Source organism: Macrosteles quadrilineatus, unplaced genomic scaffold (assembly GCF_028750875.1).
Source record: "Macrosteles quadrilineatus isolate MER2022 unplaced genomic scaffold, UCM_ALF_1.0 Scaffold_6__1_contigs__length_79288215, whole genome shotgun sequence".
NCBI classification, from domain to species: domain Eukaryota; kingdom Metazoa; phylum Arthropoda; class Insecta; order Hemiptera; family Cicadellidae; genus Macrosteles; species Macrosteles quadrilineatus.
Window position 1 is genome coordinate 9,708,141 of NW_026542599.1, and position 21,131 is coordinate 9,729,271.

Sequence of the window (21,131 nt, forward strand, 5' to 3'; positions counted from 1 at the left end):
TCGTGATTTAACAACAATATCGTAGGTAAGCTCACGAATCTTCAAGAGCTTTCGCAATTCAAAGATTTTTCTAAGACACTACTTACTTCGATCAAAGTAAAACACAATTTCACGAAGGTAAACTCAGGTTTAACAACGTTACTTTAACGAAATCGTGTTACTAAGTAACTAAACTTAATTGTAGTAAAGTAAACCTCTTAGACCATGGTCATCTGTTTATCAGTGAGGACCAGCTCCCTGCCAACCTACTACCAACTTAAATGAACCTTTTTCATTTTACAAGTGATAAATTTGGCGACTAACACTTTTTACAGAATTTATAAAATTATTCTGTAAACATTTAAGTCGGTAGTACACATAACAGGTGCTAAAATGGCAATAGTATTTTATCTCAATTAGTCACAATGTTCTTGAGGTTCTTTCGCATATTGAAAGAGTCAAAATGGCGTCCTTGTTTCTATATCGTTGGCCCACGAAAGTTACGGAACAAATCAATTGTCAAATAAGGATATCCAAACAAGGATGTCATATCGATCTTCTTAGTCTCCGAAGAAGCCTTATGACTTGACAAGTATCATTTTTATACTAGTGATCTTTTTGCTCGAATTCGAGCAATTGCAAAGTATTACAGTTTCAAAACGAATAACAGTCATAATTTCCGATGACTTAAAAGAGTCAACTTTAGGATAATGAAATGAATCACTCCACTCTAGTAATCGAAACTGAAAACGAACTCACTCTAAAAACGAAGGCTCTTGTGTGTATCATGTGTTTACTATGAACAGCTGTAATTAATAAAAGATTTTCGTCTGATTAAGTAAACCAAATCTTTTCTTCACAAGAAATACATTGGGATTTTGATGGCCTGTGGGGCGAAGCCCGAGGACTTTTATTACAGGAATTGGTGAAAGGGGGCGTCTACACAAAAAATACTTTAATTTCACACATTGTTTGTAAAATCCATCCATTATCAACGGAGGAGTAGTGTTTCGTAGAAATCGCCTTCACGTATTATATATAAGGATGATTGCAGTGTAAGTACACATCTAGACGTGTCGGATGAAGTACTTTTATCATAATTACTTATGATCAAATAAACCTTTATTATACTTATTGATACCTTTATTATACTTATTGATACCTTTATTATACTTATTGTATGGAAAATATTCTTCCAAGTAATTTAATAGCAGTGAATAACTGAATTATTTCAAACAAAAGTCGTTGCTTGAATTCAGACTAAAATATAAATCAAAAATATTAATAAATTCCACCAAACGACGATTGTAGCTTAGTCATCCTGTTGACCAAAACATTGTTGTCTTTTAATATAAAAAGTACATTATACATTATAAAATTTTAAAGATCAGCCTAATCATATGTTTACATTGTTGAGATATATACAAATAAAGAGTATTATCACATAAATTTCCAAAACTATATTTTAATTCTTAATATAATTATTTGTGTAGAATGGAATTTTAATAATATCAAGAATAGCTTATGTAGTATCATGTAGACCCCATATTTTAATTAAATTACTCATTGGATGTAAGTTTTATTCAAATTACTTGTTCAAACCGTAAATATCATTATGTTGATTCAATTTACTGGATTTAAGTAATACCAAGTAATTTAATGTGTCCATTAACGTTAACTTTATAAACGTATCCTTGTAATTAGAATGGCATTTTTGTAGTTAGTTCTAATATGTCCCCATGGATTTGGAGTGATAACAAATAATCAAAAGATAAAATTGGTTATTTCATACAAATACGTCAAGAAAAATCTCTGCCACCATAAAAACAATATTAACCTATTGCACATTAATTCGTTAGCTACCTCGTTTCACTTTGAATGAAAGTGTTAAAGTGATGAAATGCTCGCTTGGATCGATACGGAATGGTACAGTGCTGCAGACGCTGGGAGAACGGGCGAACTACCACGAAATAGTTCCGGGGTTTTCCGCTAAAGCAGCACTTGTAAGGGCAAAATCTAACCTAGTGTTCAGGTCTTTTCGTTTCTTTATCTAAATATTCGAAACTATCACTACGCACAACAAAAAGAAAAATCGTGTGAAAACATAAACTGTATTTATAACGTTTGATTAGGTGTGGGGTGAGTAAACTTTTTATAAAGTTTGTCTTTAAACTCCAAAGTTACAGCAAATTGACACTGCGTATGGTTTGAATACCTAACCGCAATAAGGAGCACAATGTTTATTGGATATTGTACAAAAGTTCAACTAACAATTGGAAATGATGGAAAAAGTATTTATTGTATTTTGTAAGAAGTTGGTTAATATAGGCCTACTTTTAAATATTAAACTTGAACAGTGTATACTAATCAAATATTACTTTTGTCACCTTATGGGTGGTCACGACTTTAATTTATCTAGATGAACTGTAAAATGTGTTTATTTTGTGCAAGGGTTTATATCATATATCGGTATAGTGTTTAAATGTATAAAAATAACAAAAGTAAAACTAAACTGTTCTAACCAAACAAATAATAACCGATTTAAAAGTATTTAAAGTCCCCTAAAAATCACCACAACTAAAACAAATAAAAGACAAATTCAAAAATACTAAACTCTAAAAAATCCGGGGACAAAATTTTGTTATACAAGTAGTAATTGGGTTTCGCTAAAAATTCATTTCAGGATGAAAGGAACCAAATTGTTACTTCAAACGCTTGGTTGAATTTGGTAAGTTGTTGGAGGATTGGCATAAAATCACAGCATTTGAGGTCTATGTTTTGTCACTGGAGGATGTGATGGAGTCTAACGCCGCATTTAACATCAGCTGTGCAGAAAACCAACAAGAAACTCTTCCAACACTCGCTTCACAAGCACATTTTGCTTTCACTATGTGATCGTGTTTTGTTAGATTGTAAGTCACCCGAGCATGCTGACGATTCACCCAGCACTAATGCTAATTGTTAAGTTTATTGTGTTTAAATACTTTCTGATAGGTTTTTGTGAAAATGTATTTATAGCCACTTTTTATAATATTGTAAATCATCTGATCGGTTAAAATCGTAATTTTTTACTAGCGTATAACAACGTTAGAGAAATCCAAGAATTTATTGGTCTTGCGATTTACAACTGAGGAAGATATTTTTTTTATTTTATTTTTTTTGTTTTTAAGATTTCCTTCACTTATATAATTCTTTGTCTGCTCTGAAGTGCCGATAGCACTGCGGCCGTCCATGTAAGGTGTTCATTTTCAAACCATTGTTGAGAAAACATGCTGAAGTTTTACCATAATTGTTTGATACGTATTTGACTATTGACTATTCTGTAAACAAAAGTCATTCACAACACTACTGAATTGAAATAATTAACTGAAAGTTTGACAATAATAGTAAGGTAAATTCCCTATCCAATACAAACAACTACTGGAAAAGCTGTTGCACAATGTAGCCTAAGTTTCAAATTTGAACAAATAAGCCTAAAAGAAAAAGTCTTCCAAAGCACATTAACCAAGCCCTTTTAGTTACATTTTTCTATCAGAATGATTTGTCATTGATTTATTGACCTAAAATATCTTAGAATAATATTCTGAACCTACCTAAGTTGTAGAGAGTGAACAAACCATTTCGTAAGAGCATTCAAACTTAATTTTAAAATGCACATGTATATGGTACTGATGCTCTTCACAAAAATTCAAAATCTCAAAAATTACAGCCACGTGGGCCAGCATGCTAAAACGTGTTCGGACATGTTCGGGCCTGCAAGGCTCGAGCGCGTGGAAGCGTGTTCTTGTCAGAACGTGCCCAGACTAGCGACGCCATCTTTGAGCCACACTATTCATCAAGCTGATCTGCAGGCGTCTCGCCGATCAATCTTGCTTGCTTCGTCTTCTGCATCACATTTCGGTGGTCAGCCGTTTTCATCTCCACTTTTTCAAACAAATCCCTGAATAAACCGAGTAAATAATACGAGTGCTTGAGACTGTTTCCAGTTTGCTTGGTTTCCTTTTGTCCGTGTACAATTTACTAAAAAATATCATAAGTACTACAGCTGTAACAAAGAATATTGATAAAGTACACTTTATATCTTCGTGTTTTCATTTCATACTTTGTGATGCGCAAGTTTTTTCTTTCTATATAAATCGAGTCGCCTATTTTAAACTAAGTATATTGGGTATATTGGGTTTAATTTCTACCCTCACCAATTATGTGATATTAAATTATGAAATATATAGTATTCAAATTAAAAAATATGATTAAGGTATACAACCTTGTTTTTGACGATATGATTTCTTAATTCTTATATATATTTGGTATTCTAGGGATTTTGTTATATTTCTATATATGATTTTTAAGCAGATTGTGTTATCCAAGATATAAATCCACACTTAAGTTATATTTATATCCAACGAAGACAAAATCGTAGAATCGAGAATATTTGTTCGGTTGAAAAAAATTGTTATTACTAATTTAGCACCAACAATGGGTCAAACAACAGCCATTCCCATTTCTCCAATTTTAAAGAAACTCTCATTGTCACCTTTCTTTCGAGTACACCAAATTTAAAAAATCCCGTCATTTTTTCGCATCCAGATCTTTTTACTGTTATTTTGAGCTTAGAATACGAATGCCTTTTATGTGGTTCTAAAATGTTAGTGATTTATCCCGGAAATAATTGATTTTCAGGACGAAAAGAATCAAATAGTAACCACAAACGCGTGGTTAAACTTGGTAAGTGTGTTGAAAGATGTGGGCAAGGCATTAGTTCTTGCTTTCAGCCACAGAGCGTGGTACAGTCGTACCAATGTGGATGTGTAATATGTCTTAGTGTATGCAAGGTCGAGGGAACGCGGCAGTCCACACAGTACTATATATATATATATATACTAGTCGTTAGTACCACAGGCTTGGAGTCAATTGAGCACACCAACTTTCTTGTCACAATCACGTTTGAAGACAGAGCTTCGGCAGAGACTTTAGGCGTCAGTTTTGAAATTGTTTCATATTCTCAATTTTCATATTCTTACAAGACAAATCTACAATGAGTATTTTATTCCCCTGTAATGTCACAGTTGTTTTAATTTAAAACAATTACACCTTTTAATTGTCAATAACATTTTTGTGGAGTCTTTGATGAAAATTTTATGTTTGGATACCGCGGGGGCTGCCGCGGTTCGCCGTCCAGAATGTGACTATGTTGGTGTGCCCCTTTATTAATCGCATTGTTTTTTGTGCATGGATTTGATAGGATGAGAAGAATCAGCTACTAATAACAAACATTTGGTTAAAACTGGTAAGTCGATCAATAAACTATAAACTTTAATAAAAACTAATAAATTACTGTCGCAACAGAGGAAAAAACAAATACGATGCCCAGATATAAACTGCTGGGACTTAACACTTGAGTTGTTTTAAAACGAAAAATAAAAATAATCTACTTAAATATTCCTAAACTGTTGAATTTAAATTGTGTTTAAATTTAATAAAACACATCTAAATACCCCGACACGTCTGGGATCTGTTTGTTTTTTTTCTCTCTAGCTGTATGTACCCGGGCATGCTTCCTCCCCTCATTCGGGCAGAGAATCACCCCCTAAACTGACTAAACACCCCTCAGTCGTCACAATAAACCTGCAGAACCTAACATCTACATGATAAAAGACTTACTAAACAACACGTAAACCGATGAGAGTTGATCTTCGAGCATGGACCTGATGCATGACTCCCAGCTTTGATGACGTCACGACTGTGTTGTTGTAGTTCTCTTCTACACTTTACACTCAAACCACTTTCTAAACCAACCTGATAAATCACAGAATAAAGAATAAAGGCGGAATAAACGTCAATATTTTACGTAAATTATATTTAAAGTACGGACCAATTCTTTACTTTTCAAAAAAGTTGTATTTGTTAGGTATTATTCATTTGAGTTGGTTGTCAAAACGATCATTCCGTAACCTAATTTTTACAAAAGTATACAACTCTTGTGAAATGAGCGTTTAATTAAAAATATTGTGTTGCAGTTAACTATATTTCAATGATTTGCTCTTGTTTCAATTAGAATTGCTATTCCGTTTTACCTTAAAATTTATGTTTCTAGTTAGTTCAAATTGTAATTTTTAATATATTTATAAATTCAAACTTTAATATATTTCACTTTTATAATTTTCCTATACAAAATTAATAGCGATTTTTTTCATAAAGTAGTATACTCCTCAAAACAGTAAAGCCTTTCTTTGTTTCCCCCCGCTTGGAAATTAAATCTAAGTTTTAAATTAGTTTCCCTTTTCATTCTTTTTAACACAAACATTATTGGTCAGTAAAAAGATAAAGAGTTGCTACTTTTGTTTTAAGCGTTGTATAAAAGTGCTTAAAACTCTTAAAATGCAAAGAAAAAAAAAAATTATTATTGTAAATCACCATTGAAACTGATTCCAATACTGTGTCAATTTATTTAGCTACTCAAATAATTATGTAATCATCTCGTACATAGTTATAAGATGTAAATCATAAATTAAAATGAAATATTATCACTATTTCATATTCACATTCCTCTACTTTTTATTGATTTGTGTCTGCTTTATATAATTGTTTTCACGCTGCATACATCTTCACAATATACTATATACTTAAGAACACCTTAACATATTCAATATACATCATGAAATGTATGAAAACACTTTCTTTGTTATATGGAGAGATTTTTGGGTCATGGTAGCTGTTTGTTGTAATCTTTCTGATGAATAACTGGAGTGAATATTTCCTAATGTTCTAACGTGCACCAATGTTAAGAGATTGCAGCACTAAGATCGTTTATATGTGTTGTAATGATTGTGATTGTTAGATGTGTATTTCTTTTGACAATACCGAATGAGGTAAGTGGCTAAAATAATTTTAATTTTACATTTAGAAGATTTGGCAAGCGCATTCTTACGAAATAACGAGAAATGTCTTTGTGTTCAGAATGTAAAAGTAGTTCTAACATTACATTTTTACACTAGAGTTGATTTTAATTTTAACAGTTTTGCATTGTTTGACTTGTGTGCACAAAAATCAATTAAAACAATTTGAAGTATTATTTTTGGAATAAAAACTGATTTTGTTTTAATATTTAAAACTAAATTTCCTTATGTAAGAAACATACAATATTATTTTGTACTAATGCCTAAGTAACTGTCCACTCCATTAATTATTATTAAAAATATATTTTTTAAGGAATGTTTATGTTTTAATCGCAAAATGATATTTATAAGATTCAAATGAACACCTGTTCAGAGCTATGAAACGTTTATGATAAATAGCAAAAACTTTTTAGTAAAGTAAGTTCATGAAGGTATTTATAATATTACTTGCTTGGTTTGAAATTGTTTATTTAAATTGAAACAATGTTTCATCAAATTTTGTGTCAATTACTATTTGATTAAATACATAGAACACTGTATTTTATCTTCTATTCATATGCGTGATGACTTTATTATTTTTAATATGCTGCAATAGATGCAATAGGAGCTCAATTTGCATTATATATTCTTTAAAATATCAAAATATCCAGATTTAACAAACGTGTATGCCTAGGCATAATATTTTGTGTAAAAAACATATTTTTCAAATTCAATTTGGACTTTACCATATTCTTTACCAGATTTCTCACACTTTTTCGTGTTGTTAGGAATGGAACGATGTCAATCTCAGGTGGAACTCTACAGAATACGGAGGCGTCAAAGATTTAAGAATACCACCTCACAGGATATGGAAACCAGACGTGCTGATGTATAACAGGTAAACCACCCTTCCCAGCTTGTTGAGCACTATAAAACTGTGATTCAAAAAATATTAACAAAGTAAAAACGTAATTTTAACCTCCGAAATTCCAAAAGAGTTTTAAAGTATTCTTTTAACAATTATAGACCAATTTCATTTTTTTTGTGTTTTTTTGGAAACATGCTAAAACAATATTAATAGAATAAGACTTTGAATTTTTTTGTGTTTTCAAAAACATATAAATCAGTCTGAGTTGCACATTCAGTGGCTAGCCTAGAAACAAGCTTGGACCTAAACTGCTGCCCTGCACGCCTCCCGCATGCGAATACTCCTCTCCTCGCTTCTACATGTAAACACTGTAAACAAAACGTTAAACAAACACGTCAGTTGTAATATTTCAGATAAACATTCAAAACTAAAAACGTAAACTGAAATATTACAGCAAACGGTCAAAATGTGTTAAAGTGTAGTCCAAAATAAATAACATTTGGCAAGTATGTTTTCAGATTTCTACTCTCTACTAATCAACACAACTAACCACTAATCGCCTCGAGGCGGACAGATGCTAACGTTGTTCTGACAACTTCAGCATTGTGGGGGCGAAACTAAGGTTTCAACCTCTTGGTGCGAATAAACCCCGATAAAAACAACCCTTAATCAAAACGAATAAATAGTCCGTAGCTTCCAAATACTATCATTTCCCACATTCGATCCTATCTTCACGTTCCTATTCCGTAACTTCCTTTAATGCAAATGCTTAAACATTAAAATTAAAGTATCGTAGTTTTAATTATTTATTTTTAAGTTTCAAATTTTTCATAAAAATTTTACTGTTTTAAAATTTTAACTAGACTATTTTTTAATTTAATTAATTTCACTTTAAGAAATAATGAAAAATGTAGTTTTTAGTACCGAAAAAGTATTCTTAAAATGGCTCTCAATTTAAAAAAAAACATAAGAATTTGATTTTATATTCTGAAAATACAATTATATAAAATAATTTCTTATCTTCTTCAGTTTTTTTGATAAATTTATTAAAATAAGCTTGGAGTTTGTAATACATACAGGTATTATCTAATTTATACATAATAATTGATTTCGAATCTAACTGCTGTTAAAGACATTTTTATTGCTGGCCTATGCGCATTAAAACACAATGTTTCAATATTTTTAACATTTTAAATTAAAATTTATTACTCATGTTAATTTAGTTCATTTATTAAATTGAATTTCTTTGGTATATTTGTTGGTACTTAAAATTTGTTTTAAGCTAAAAGATCTTCTACGTTTCATATAGAAAAGAATAAAAATAAACCATTTGTACAATACTATGTAAGTTCAATATACTTATGTTAAGAAGAATAAGTTAAATAATTTTCACTAGATAACTATAGGTGGAAAATAACTAAGGGTAGATGTTTTTTTTTTTTTATTTTACTAAAAATCTATTTACGTTACACAAATTTTACACCGAAGTTAATATATGTAATTTGTGTATTTTACTGTGTAAAACTCCCAAGTTCAGGAAACATTTTAACCTTTACATTTTGCAGAACTTTGATCAATTTGTTTAACAGTGAAAGAATACTTATGATATGTTTTTTTACAATCTTTAATAAGAATTGTACTTTTATTGAATGACAGACCAATCCGTACTATTTCCTAATATGGGTGTTTCTTAAATCTTGATAAATATCTTTTACTTTGCAAAATATAGGTTAAAGTTTGAAAAACAGTGGACTAGGACTATTTTATACAACATAAGATTGAACATTAATAAACCAATTGCTGTACCCTTAAGCATGAAATTATTTATTAATATACTGATCAGCTTTCGAAAAAAAAACTTTTAAAATGGCATCAGTGCCGAAACTGGGTCATTATATTAATAAATAACTTTATCTTAAAAGGGTACTAAGCTTATTAATGTTTAAGCTATATACAGGGTGTCCCGGAACTCTCTACCAATATTTTAGGGCATTGCTCCTGGGTAAGAAACAAACCTAAATATCATATTTAAATTGTCCGGAAGTCCTTAGTTACTCACACAGCCGCCATTTTGTTTTTTTCAGTTATTAATTTTTTTCTAAAGAATGGTTAAACATACGAAATGGAAACTTTGGACAAACATTTATGACAACTAGACAAAGCTACAAAAAAATTATGACGATTTTTCAAATTCATAAAACAAAATGGCGGTAAAATCAACGGTTTTTGAGCTATTTAAGAAACAACATTTTAAATGGTCGCCATTTTGTTTTATGAATTTGAAAAATCTTCATAATTTTTTTGTAGCTTTGTCTAGTTGTCATTAATGTTTGTGCAAAGTTTCCATTTCGTATGTTTAACCATTTTTTAGAAAAAAATTAATAACTGGAAAAAACAAAATGGTGGCTGTGTGAGTAACTAAGGACTTCCGGACAATTTAAATATGATATTTAGGTATGTTTCTTACCCAGGAGCAACGCCCTAAAATATTGGTAGAGAGTTCCGGGACACCCTGTATTTACACTAATACCTAACTACCTAATTCATGAAATGTTTGGATGCAATTTTCTAACGATGATTTTAAGTTTTGTAAGATGCAACTTAAAATAGAACAATTGAAGCGAATTTTAATGCATTTGTAAATCATTTTTCTTTAATATAGGTGAATAAAGTCTTATGATTCATCGAGCTTATACCATTTTAAGAATAACGTGACTTTTAATGCCTATCAATGACCATAAAAAAAAACGTTTAACGTATAATCACTTACTACAGCAAAAAATAAAAATGTTTCTATAAAAGACTCATTAATTATTACACCATAAATTTATTACAAATTCTTACTTTTACTTTTGAAATCTCATTCATACATAATATAATTTAAAAGCACATTTAAATGAGGGTTTTAAGTTTAATCTTCTATATATTTCTCACGAGTTTGTAGCTAAACAACAGCTTTAACGCCTTTATAGGTGAAAAAGTATAAAACACTATTTAAGAACAGCTTGTGCTGAATATAATTTTGACATAAACATAATATGTAGACTATGATTGGATGATATTTTACACGAGTTTTTGTAGACTTTTCAGTACTTCTCCGATCATTATGCATGTTCCTTCTGACCTCTTCCCGCCTGTTTTGGTGTTAGATTTCCTCAACATTCTTAACGATCATGACGTCACTCGCATTTCACCAGTTGATCTTTGACAGCTATCATGAAGGGAAATTCTCTTAAAATAAAACTTACTAAGGGAGAATCGTGCTAACAAAAAAATAGCACGGAAGGTTTTATTTCAAGCCTTTTGGAACAAGGTTGTTGGAGATAATATTAAATTTATATTTCTTCCACTAAAAAACTATTGGGAATTGTTCGATATGTTTAAAGTAGTTTTTTAGGAACTTAAGTTCTGAATTGATCATCTTTTTTAATTCCTTACGAAAAATTATGAAAGTTTACGGAATTATGCAACTAATTTTTAAGCTATTCTTAAAACTGGTCAAAATGTTTCAAGTTTTGAGATGGATAACAATGACGTTGGTTAATCCCAACTATATCCTTTCTTGCCGTCTCTAATGATTTAAATTTGTTTTTTGAATATATTGAAAGTCAAATAGTAAGAGCTCAAATTACCTCTACATTTTAAATTTTAATTTAGTACTCTACTGACAAAATGCTAACTCTATTAGATTCCGCCCAAAATTGTTTACAACAACATTTAATATGATTATAGTAATGAGTTATATAATTTCATTTAATAATCTTATCTCAATACTCACAAAAAGGAAAATTCTCTGACAGGCAGATGATCACATTATCTCACAAATTTACAACCTAGAATTGTCAAATTTGGCATAGCCCTGCTGAAACTAAAGGACTGAACCCATCCTTATTTACTATACAGAACAAACTTACAGTTTTTGTGAATACTGAAGACTTTATTCTGAAACTCCATCTCACGACGATGACGAAAGTATATTGTTTGATGACAACCACTTAACTGAAAATAATTTATTCAATTACATTTAGGTCTATCTAATTTGCAAAAAATATAGGATTTTTATGGCCGAAAGCAAACTAGCTTTACAGAAACTAACGTTTTCTGTTGAAAATTAAGAACTGATTTACGGACATTTTGAGTATAGTGAGACCACACAGAGTAAAAGTTTTACAGTAAATATACAATAATAATCCTTAAATAGGAAAACCTAGCATTTTTCACTCTTATAAAAATTTAATACAGAATCCACTGAAGTCGAAGAAGAAGTTGGCTTCTCTACTTACTTAACTACAATATTAAAGTAAAGTTTTGGATCAAAATCTACACTGCTTAGAGGCTAACTGCACAAACATTCCCGTCAAGACAACGTCTTTTCTAATCTTTATTCGTAGGATTTTTGCAGCCGGTGTGAGTACAATCTAAATTTTTGATCGGTGATACATTAGGCGATGATTTCCAGTCGTTTTATCTTTACTTCCAGGATATATTGACACGTATCGTTCAACTCATATTTAAAACGACCCGGACAGACAACAACGAGTCTAGCTACTAAAGATGCATCTCAATTTAATTACAAAACGTGAATCTTAAATTAAGGGGACATTTGACTGCAATCACCAACCAACGACGTGGACGACACCAAAAACTAAACTCTACTAGTTACTTACATTGTCATCACCCTAACTACCCACACGCAAACTTTCACACCACACAATTTAGGGATCGGAAACCCTTTTTGGAAGTGCGAGTGACGTACGCTGACTTACCCGGGGTTTTTATTTGTCCAGTGCCGACGAGGGGTTCGACGGCACTTACCCGACCAACGTTGTTGTCAGAAACAACGGGAGCTGTCTGTACGTCCCTCCTGGCATCTTCAAGAGCACTTGCAAGATTGACATTACCTGGTTTCCTTTTGACGACCAGAAGTGCGAGATGAAGTTCGGTAGCTGGACCTATGATGGATTTCAGGTAGAGCATGCGTAAGGTAGGGTATGAGTAAACGTGAAGGAGACAGATAAGTAAGGTACAGAGGAACACTTATGTAACCGTGCACTTTCAGCTCTAGTGCCGGAAATGTACTTGTGGCAAGGAAGAGTTCAAACGGTGGGCACTGTGCGGATTCCTATCGCACAGGGCATAATGTCTTCCTTGGCCGTAAGCGTTGTAGTACATGATGGTGAGGAGGGTAGTGTTGGGACTTTTCCCAAGACACCAGAACTAGTGCTAGACACCAGGACTAGTGCTAGACACCAGGACTAGTGCTAGACACCAGGACTAGTGCTAGAAACCAGGACTAGTGCTAGACACCAGGACTAGTGCTAGACACCAGGACTAGTGTTAGACACCATAAAAAGTGCTAGACACCAGGAATAGTGTTGGACACCAGGACTAGTGCTAGACACCAGGACTAGACACCACTTAAGTGTACCGTGGAGTGTATCCTCTGTTCCTTACTTCTCTGTGACGTGAAGTTTCTGTGGGTCTTGTCCTCATCAGTCTTTTGCAGGAATCCAATATTTTGCATTTGTGTTTGAATCTTTAGGAACAGCTGCCAACCACTTTTGGTCTTAATATTGATCCTATGTATGAATTAAACATAGCCATTTATTTGTTAAGTAGATATACCTTCTATTTGGATCTGTGACTGATTTTTTATGCAAATTGGACATCATTGAGCCAGATACGGAGTGTGATGCTGTCTTTCGGATTTGTCCTCTAAGCTACAATTAATTATATTTGATCAGACCACTCTCGTGGTTGCTCATTTTACTATAGTACTTCAATGTGTATTCTAAAACTGGCTTCACCTTTAACATGGCAGTGGGCTGTCCACTTGTATTAAACGTCAAAGATATAAAACTAACTTGACTTTGTGAAAAGCATGCCTTTGATTTTTTTTACTTAAGGAAAGGAACGAAACAAATTACTTAAAACCAGATACAAGTAAATAAATTCTTAAGTCTTATGTGAATTATGATATAAATTTAAAACTATATTAAAGAAATTATGTTTCGCAAAATTCTTTATAATCTTTAACAAAGTCAACATCGCCACATATAATCCCAAAATTACCATAATTTCTTTTAGTCTTACAACACAAGCAACTTAATATACGTTCCACATTCCAAGTTTATCCAACACCTTATGCAGACAACTAAAAAGTCTCAGAAGCATATACATATTTGAAACAAGCTTTCTAGTTATGGATTGGTGATTGAATGTTGAAGCATTCGTAGTAGAGGATGAATGTGGACAGGCATAAGTAGAAGAGACCAAATGTATAAAGGTACAAATATTCTGTGAGGTAAGTATTTTTTAAGAAGCGTGATAGTTATTTTTTTTATTATATCACAGTTGCTTCCTTTACAAACAATTTTTCAAACGTTGCTCAGCACGTTTTTCTCAAAATGGATAAACTCAAAGTATTATCTCACTACGATGAGTATGTATTTCTAATGGGGCGATTTGATATAAAATATTTAATTTCATCCATGCATAACACTATTTTATGGCTTTAGTAACTTTATCTATCACCTTATGATCCATACTACGAAAAACTGTCTCTGGGTTTTAAGTTGAACGCATATCTGTTTTAAATATTTTTAACTTGATAGAATAAAGTTGTTGTCATAGTTTGTGAATGAATTCATAAAAAGTAAATTAGTATTTCCCATTCAACACAAGCCTCATTACACTTTTTCTTCTAGGGTATATGAAGAACGAGTACATAACTCCTTTATTTATACACTTCCAATAGCTCAAACTGTATAAAGTTCCTGTAGTTTTTCTTAATATTATTTTTGCTATTAGTCAATCTTTTTGATTACACGTATGTAACCTTAAACTATCATAACTTAATGTTTTGAAAAATAACAAATACCATCTAACATTGTTTTAAGGACAGGGTATTTTTGGAACTAAACTTTTGGACAAAAATATTTAAAACAACATCATCATGATTTATTATAATAATTAAATACTAAAATACTATTAGAATTCCATTCATAAATAGTTTTGACATGCTTAATCACACCGACTTAAACCTTAAAAAAATTTTCATTTTTTAACTTTTTTAGCAATTATTTTACTTGAATAAATCTAAAACATTTTTAATAGTATTGAATTTGTTAAATAATATAACACAGGAGTTTAGATAATAGTGTGTAGATTACAGGGTGTAATAAACGCAGTGGGTCAAAAATGGATCTATGTTTTTAAATTTATTAGTTTTATATATAAAAATGTCGATTATGAATCAGAATCTGCACTTCATTAGATCTTTGTAATTTTAGGAAAAATATAGTTTTACAACTGTTGAAATATGAAATATTCTTACAGAGAGATTGTCTATCAATAACTCAGTTGCTAATGTTTTGAAAATGTTTTCAGTTGGATCTTCAGCTTCAGGACGACGGTGGAGGGGATATCAGCAGTTTTATAACCAATGGGGAGTGGGATCTCCTAGGTAAGCTGGCAGAGTAACAAGATTCCTGAAGCCCAAGACTTGCCTAACTATAGTTAGGGCAAGTTGTTTACCAAGGCCCAAAGTCTTGTTACCAAGAGCTCTATGATCACTTGTAACTTATATGGAGTTCTTGATTCAACTGAACGTAGGGAAGCTTATATACAGCTTATAGTGTTATATTTTTGAAACAAAAGTGTTAGTCAGGAGGATAATTGGAAGGAACTTATGTATGAACACTTTGGTGTGATAGGGCTGCACGATTTTTTTCACAAAATCTATATACGAATGCAGCTATAACTAAAGGCACAAGACAAGTTACATATTGTATGTTTTACCTAGATAACTCTAACGAATGTCTCTAAATATCAGTTGGGATAGAAATGAAAACTGACAAATATGATACATTTTTTGTTTGAGTTATATTTGGAATTTAGGTTAAATGTTTTTTACAAAATTAATAGGTAAGAGGGTTTTTATACAATTATTACTTAGAATAACATAGTACAGTTTACATGAGCTCTTTGCGGTCTGGGTTTTGTATTGAGGTTGCAAGCCTATTTTTTTTTTTGCAAAATAAGTTAGTAAAAAAAGTTGAAAAAGATATAACTCATTTGTAGTAACTTACCTATAACTATAATATAGCTATAACATAACTAGTATAGCTATAATTTTGAAGGGGTGTATATTGATATCACATTATTCAAGCAAGCTCTAAGAATTTTTATTAATAACAGAATCGTATAAATAAATTATTAAGAATATATTTTACGACACAATCTATTGGTAAGCCTAAACTAAGAGTAAAAGTCAATCAATATTTTTACAGTATAATGTAAATTACAAATCATGTACACAAAAATCACAGTAACAAGCTAAAGTAAAGAGATAACTTTAACTACATCTTAAAAGCAGAAAACATCGCCCTATCATGAAATTCGATGTTTCTAGCATCTCTGAACTTACCTTTTATCTTACCTTATATTTTTACAGTTTCTTTTAAAGGTTTTAATCGTAACATTAGTCTAAAATCTTTCCTCCAAAAATTCAAAATCAGCAGTGTCTGCGTAAAAGTTTCCAAACGATTTATTGGTTATAATCCAAGTTAAATCTTGGTACGATTCTAAATAATTGCATTACACCAAAGTAATAACCACACATCAAATTAATAGTTGTTTAACATGTTTACTAGAGATTGGATAGTTTTTTTCTTTTATTCCTTTAACTAAACGCCAATAACTTTTTTAATTGAAAACATGAGAGTGAGCATATTGATTTTCTGTGTACCTTTGTAAATCCATTACACACGAAAAATTCAATAAAATGTAAAACTAATAGAGAAACTTTATGATGAGTAGTTAAGATGTTGCCTCAGCAAAATATTTAAAGACAACTGATAATCTAATTTTTGTCATAGCCTAATTGTATTTGCCTGGGTAGGCTAATAGAAAAAACATACAAGAATATCGACGGAAGTATTAAATACTTTAATTATGTATAGTTGTAGGGAAATGTAGAGGTTCTTAATTTATGTGCAGATGTAAATAGTTCATTATGTATACTTTGATTGTTTTACTCAGAATACCTACGAGAATGCAGTTATGACATTAGGAACATAAGTGCATTCTTACTTTTATATGTAGTAAGAATTGTGTTTAAAAAACACCCTATGAAACATAAATTAATAAGTAGTTTAAACCAGTCCAAACAATTGTACATAAATGTAAAGATTTTATGTTTTATGGGGTGCTCATGTTCATTCGTATAAATACAATAAACACAGATACATTTTTACGGGTTAGAATTAAAACCTTAATGTACTTCTAAAAACGAAAATAGTTTACACTTTATAATATCACGGTAGGGCGTGTAATACAGATCTACTACAATAATTTACACTTTTCACCTGATCAAAAATACGAAGTATAAAAACTTTGGACGACAATTTTTCCAACTAAACACATATTTACATGCTTTGTAATTTTCAAAAATTCGATCTGTCACTCTATCGTAACACGTACTCTAAGTCAAATCAATCATTTCGAGTTTTTCCTTAATTAAACAGTCTATATTAAATTGATGTTCAAGTTTAGTTCATAGGAAAGCCGCAAGGAGCAGCAGTTACCGGTGGCAGGCGGCAATCGATATGTCCAACATCGGCTCTCTCACACACACTCTCTCTCTTTTTCTCTCCGTCCTACAGTCCCGTCCTTTCTCCCAATTTAAATTGATTTCTCCTCTTAGACCTGTAACCAAACTCGCTAAACCTTAGTGGCTTTCCTAAAACTAAATGCTAAAAAAACTGACTAAACCAAACCATAGATCTTTCTTTAAACAAAACTGTTAAAACAAATGAATGAACATGTATGCTAATAGTGATGATAAAAGTCTATCTGCTTGTTTTGTTCATCCTCTTTAGCGTCCCTTCCTATTCCAGGTGTTCCGGGAAAACGGAACGAAATTTACTACAATTGCTGCCCAGAACCTTACATTGATATCACCTTTATCATAATGATTAGAAGACGGACTCTCTACTACTTTTTCAACCTAATAGTCCCGTGCGTACTCATCGCTTCCATGGCCGTGCTAGGCTTTACACTGCCACCGGACTCGGGCGAAAAGCTATCATTAGGTAACACATTCACACTATCATTTTTACATCTTATCTAGCCATAAGGATTGACACAAAACCTGACGATGGCGAGGTGATCAATAAAGATACTTTGAAGCAAAGCGAGAGCCGCCATGGCATCCCTCAGGGGAGCTGCATTGGAACAATTTTCTTTTTCAAAAATGTTGCGATGTCGATGATGATTCCGTCAGGTTTTGATTGGTGTTATCACGAGGGCCGGGTTCCTGTGATTGTTGCAGGCATGCCTGGAGTGAAGAACGTGAAGAACTACGCCTGCTGCCCAGAGCCCTACGTGGACATAACTTTCGCCATCCTTATTCGCCGAAGGACTCTCTTCTACACCGTCAACTTGATCGTGCCCTGCGTCATGATATCTTCAATGACCCTTTTGGGGTTCACGCTCCCCCACGAGTGTGGCGAAAAGCTTACTTTAGGTAGTCATTTTCAGCTTTTACGCCTCCAGTTTCAACGCATTACTGTTTCGGTTAGTGTCATTGCCAGGATAATTTTAAATAAAACAACGACTAAGGATTTTAAGGGAATGTGATCTGAAAGATAAATGTACCAAGATCAAATACATCTACCTCGCACTGCAGTTCTAACGCTAACCACTAGGCTAGCTACTAACTCATTATTTATTCCATAAATTAAAAGAGGATTATGACTGTTAAAACCCCAATTTGTCCATAAATAATTGCACTTTTTTACATTGTCCTCTAGTAACTTTGCTTGAAACATTGAAGTCACTATAAATAGTAAAAAGATAAAATAGGTAGGTACAATAGATCTTATTTAAATATTTTAATTTGGATTGCATATGCAAATGTTACATTTGAGTTAATCTTATTTAATCCAAATCATATCTGTATCTTTCCGACACTTTAAGATAAATGTTTATGTCGCAAAGTAATGCTTTGAAACTGGAGGGTAAATATATCTTGCCAATATAAAAATATTACTTTTCATAATAGCGTTGTTTATAAGAATAAAAAAGACCGTTCATGTGGGGAAAGGGATATCACATATAATTAATAGAAAAAAAGGTAGATTCCTTTAGTCCTTCCCATCCTAAGTTCCAAACTCCTTTAGTATTATTTTTCTCTGCAAGCTGCTTCAGAAATTCCAGACTACCAAATAAGACGCTATTTGGAATTGTGTTAATCAATTAATCATACCGCTCGAGAAGTAAATGAATTATATATCCAATCAGTTTTAGATTAAATCAATTTTATTGAAAGACAATGTCGTCTAAGCAAATGTTAATCAATAATGGAATTTTATCATGTATTTAATGTATTACCTTATATTTTGCTATCAATTTAAATATTTGCAAAACTTCAAATTTTTCGCTTATTTTTACAATTTATGTTTCTACCCCCACTTCCTTTATAGGTTAGGAAAATCCATGGAATGTGTTCCTGGTCTCATAAAAATTACGATAAACCTTATTACTACAACTATGACCCGGATGACCAAGCAAGTTTTAATTTGCAGCAAACCAGTAATGGATTTCAATCTGTATTATTCATGAAAGAGTTTTTTTATCTTTAGAAGTCCACTAGTTAGATGAAAGATTTACAATATGAGATCCCTAAAACAACCCTCAAAATTAGTTTTCCTATATTATAGTATTAATCACATTATTATATACAGGAAACTATATATTAATTATTTTAAGTTTAAACCGATAATAAAGGTTCCTCGTAAACCACATAAAAAGCTTTCAAATAATTAAACTGTGAAATCTGAACGGATATTGTTGTTTAGGTGTGACAATCCTACTCTCATTGACCGTATTTCTAAACATGGTAGCTGAAACGATGCCAGCGACTTCGGACGCCGTGCCCCTGCTAGGTATGCCTCTAGTCGACCCTTGGAGGCAGAGGGCAAAACACTTACAGTCCCAATCAGGGGTATCTATCTTGTCGTCCCCCCCCCCTCTTCTATCCTCTCCTAACTACAACTGTTTGTTCTAGATGTCACCGTGTTGCTCTCTCTAACGTTTTTCCTAAACATGGTGGCAGAGACTATGCCCCCGACGTCAGAGCGCCCCCTTATAGGTAACACGTAGTATGTGTTGTACCCCTTTAACTCCCCTAACTGCTACTTGGATCGCAGAGGGTTGGGTTTTCACGCAGCTTCCGATTCGTTTTCCAAATTGCCTTGGATTCTTTGGTCCTCTTTCACCTGTTCCTGATATTTTCCGTCCGACATGTTTTACTATTTGGAATTTGCGATTTTCTAGCTCGTTGAATGTAGTGCTACCCCATATTGCATCTGTAGCCTATGCATCGCCTCTGTTCGACTATATATTTCCCAAAGTAGACAAGCTTTCTGGGACCCTGGTTGGAGTGTTAGTAACAGTCGAAAATGAAAGAGTCAGTGTCTAAGTAAATGACCAATTAAAATAAAAACTTAAATTACTAATGGTGTAAAGTAATTTAAGTAGTCTGTACACTCTAAATTTAAATGTATATTTGTATATTGTGTGCCGAGTTTTACAGCTCTGTGGAACAGAAGGAAAGGTAAGAAGCTGCAAGGGAAATAAATGGGACTTCAACCTTTTTGGGTGCATTTAGGTGAAAGGCTTGAATCAATTTGCCAAGAAGAGACTTTATGATGACAATATTGACAACGAATTATTTCTTTCTAATGAAATCAACATTACATTACGAGAACTATTATGCACTTTTTTATGCCTTGCAATGAAGTTCTAAATTAAGTTTAACTTTGGAGACACCATTGTAATATTGTGTTAGTTTGTTTTAATACCATGGCTTTTTTCATTCATAAGTTCTTCTTAAACATAGTTGATTGGAAACAATATTAATTTAACACTTCTTAATCAAACCAATAACCTCTATATTAAAAATATACACCATTTACTGCTAATATATGATGGATTTTCAGCCATGACTGATTGATTGCATTGTTAATATTGAATATAGGATATACTCATGTGCTAGGCCAAGACTGAATCAGTTGGAGTGAGACATTAGTGGATAAACCTCTATGTGAAATTTTGAAAATGTAATACATTTTAAATTAAATCCAAAGAAAACATTTTTTTAAATAATTTTAGTGGAGAAAAATCATGTTATATTTAATGATAATAAAGAACCTTCCTAGGTTATACTGAAATATATTGAAATTATTCTCGAAAATATTGGTTCTACATGTAAAACATCTCGTTCTTTCTATTTTGCTGTTTTATACGTTTAAACTATGTATTATTCTATATAAAAATTTGGCTTTAATGTAGTATTTCATTAGTGTTCGTTTAATTTTCATGATTAAAAAATACCTCAGTTATAT

The 21,131-nt window shown here is 32.0% G+C and overlaps 1 protein-coding gene across 6 annotated transcripts in view; it reads left to right on the forward strand.

The window, feature by feature from the left end:
* Positions 1-21,131, forward strand: part of LOC128996946 (neuronal acetylcholine receptor subunit alpha-7-like) — a 419,574-nt gene that overhangs the window by 377,985 nt on the left and 20,458 nt on the right. For 2 of the 6 annotated variants that reach the window (XM_054422494.1, XM_054422491.1), the window contains exons 3-7: positions 5,222-5,266; positions 7,643-7,752; positions 12,510-12,690; positions 15,112-15,187; positions 17,622-17,816. In XM_054422494.1, coding sequence (XP_054278469.1) covers positions 5,222-5,266; positions 7,643-7,752; positions 12,510-12,690; positions 15,112-15,187; positions 17,622-17,816 — 607 coding nt within the window. Of the gene's footprint in view, positions 1-4,659; positions 4,705-5,221; positions 5,267-7,642; positions 7,753-12,509; positions 12,691-15,111; positions 15,188-17,621; positions 17,817-19,583; positions 19,671-19,792; positions 19,877-21,131 lie in introns of all 6 variants that reach the window. The other 4 variants (XM_054422490.1, XM_054422489.1, XM_054422493.1 and 1 more) reach the window with 4 other exon arrangements.